This window comes from Mastomys coucha, unplaced genomic scaffold (assembly GCF_008632895.1).
Source record: "Mastomys coucha isolate ucsf_1 unplaced genomic scaffold, UCSF_Mcou_1 pScaffold15, whole genome shotgun sequence".
Classification (NCBI taxonomy): Eukaryota; Metazoa; Chordata; class Mammalia; order Rodentia; family Muridae; genus Mastomys; species Mastomys coucha.
In genome coordinates, this window is record NW_022196897.1 from 167,879,413 (window position 1) to 167,880,523 (window position 1,111).

General features: G+C 41.8%; 1 protein-coding gene across 3 annotated transcripts in view; it reads left to right on the forward strand.

The window, feature by feature from the left end:
- Positions 1–1,111, forward strand: part of Rtel1 (regulator of telomere elongation helicase 1) — a 37,629-nt gene that overhangs the window by 11,894 nt on the left and 24,624 nt on the right. For all 3 annotated transcript variants that reach the window (XM_031373071.1, XM_031373073.1, XM_031373072.1), the window contains exon 8: positions 119–203. In XM_031373071.1, the coding sequence (XP_031228931.1) occupies positions 119–203 (85 nt within the window). The remainder of the gene's footprint in view (positions 1–118; positions 204–1,111) is intronic.

Consider the following 1,111-nt stretch of genomic DNA (forward strand, 5'->3'; position numbering starts at 1 on the left):
AGAAAAAAGAAAATGAGATGCTTCCCTTTTACCAGAGGGCACAATGACTCATGTAATGGTGTACCTTTTGGATACCCCTGTGAAGGGACTTACAAGTCTCTGTCTCTTTTTACCCCAGAGTGTGCCCATACTACCTTTCTCGAAACATGAAACAGCAGGCTGACATCATCTTTATGCCATACAATTACTTGTTGGATGCTAAGGTGAGAAGCTGATGATTACTGATATCCCCGGTTGTCCCTGGCTTTGGAGGGATCACATGAACCTTTGCTTATTAGGACCCTCAGAGAGAAAATGTGGGCAAGAAGCCTCGTTTTTATCACTGATTAGGCTGAAAATCTGTCCAGATGCAGTTGGGAATAGCCCAGAGCTATGGGTTTTTCTTTCTGAGCAACTTAGGCATAGGCAAGCTGACTAGAATAGGAAAAAAAAAAAAAAAACAGATTGTTAGCCTTGAGCCAATGCTTGCTGTTGGTACTGACAGTTCAGCTCTGCTACTTTCAAATCAGATCACAGGAAGTACAGGTGATTCAGGAGACTTGAGCATTTTCTGTCCTCCCTGATGTTTGGCTGTCTTTTTGTGTACTATTCATTTCATTTAACATAGCTAGAATTTTTTTCTTAAAATTCTTAAATTACATATTTATTTAGTGTGTGTGTGTACACATGTGCATGAAGAATACATACTGTGTTGTCCTGGAACTCACTCTGTAGACCAGGCTGACTTGAACTCAGAAATCCATCTGCCTCTGCCTCCCAAGTGCTGGGATTAAAGGCATGTGCCACCACTGCCCGGCTGGCTCTTTAATCTTAACATTAGGTCAGATATATCTCAGGTTGACCTCTAGCCTATGTAGCTGAAGATGGTCTTGAACTTTTGATTCTCCTATCTCTACCTTCCTGAGGGCTATAATTGTAGGTCTGTACCAGTAGATATGTTTTATGTAGTGTTAGGTATAAAACCCAAGGCTTTATGTTGGCTCCTATAGCTGTCCACATGGACAAATTCAGTAATAACCTGGTGGGCATCTTTTGCTTCTAATCTCTATGGTAAATATATATCAAGAATTTAAGCCGGGTGGTGGTGGTGGTGGTGGTGGTGGTGGTGGTG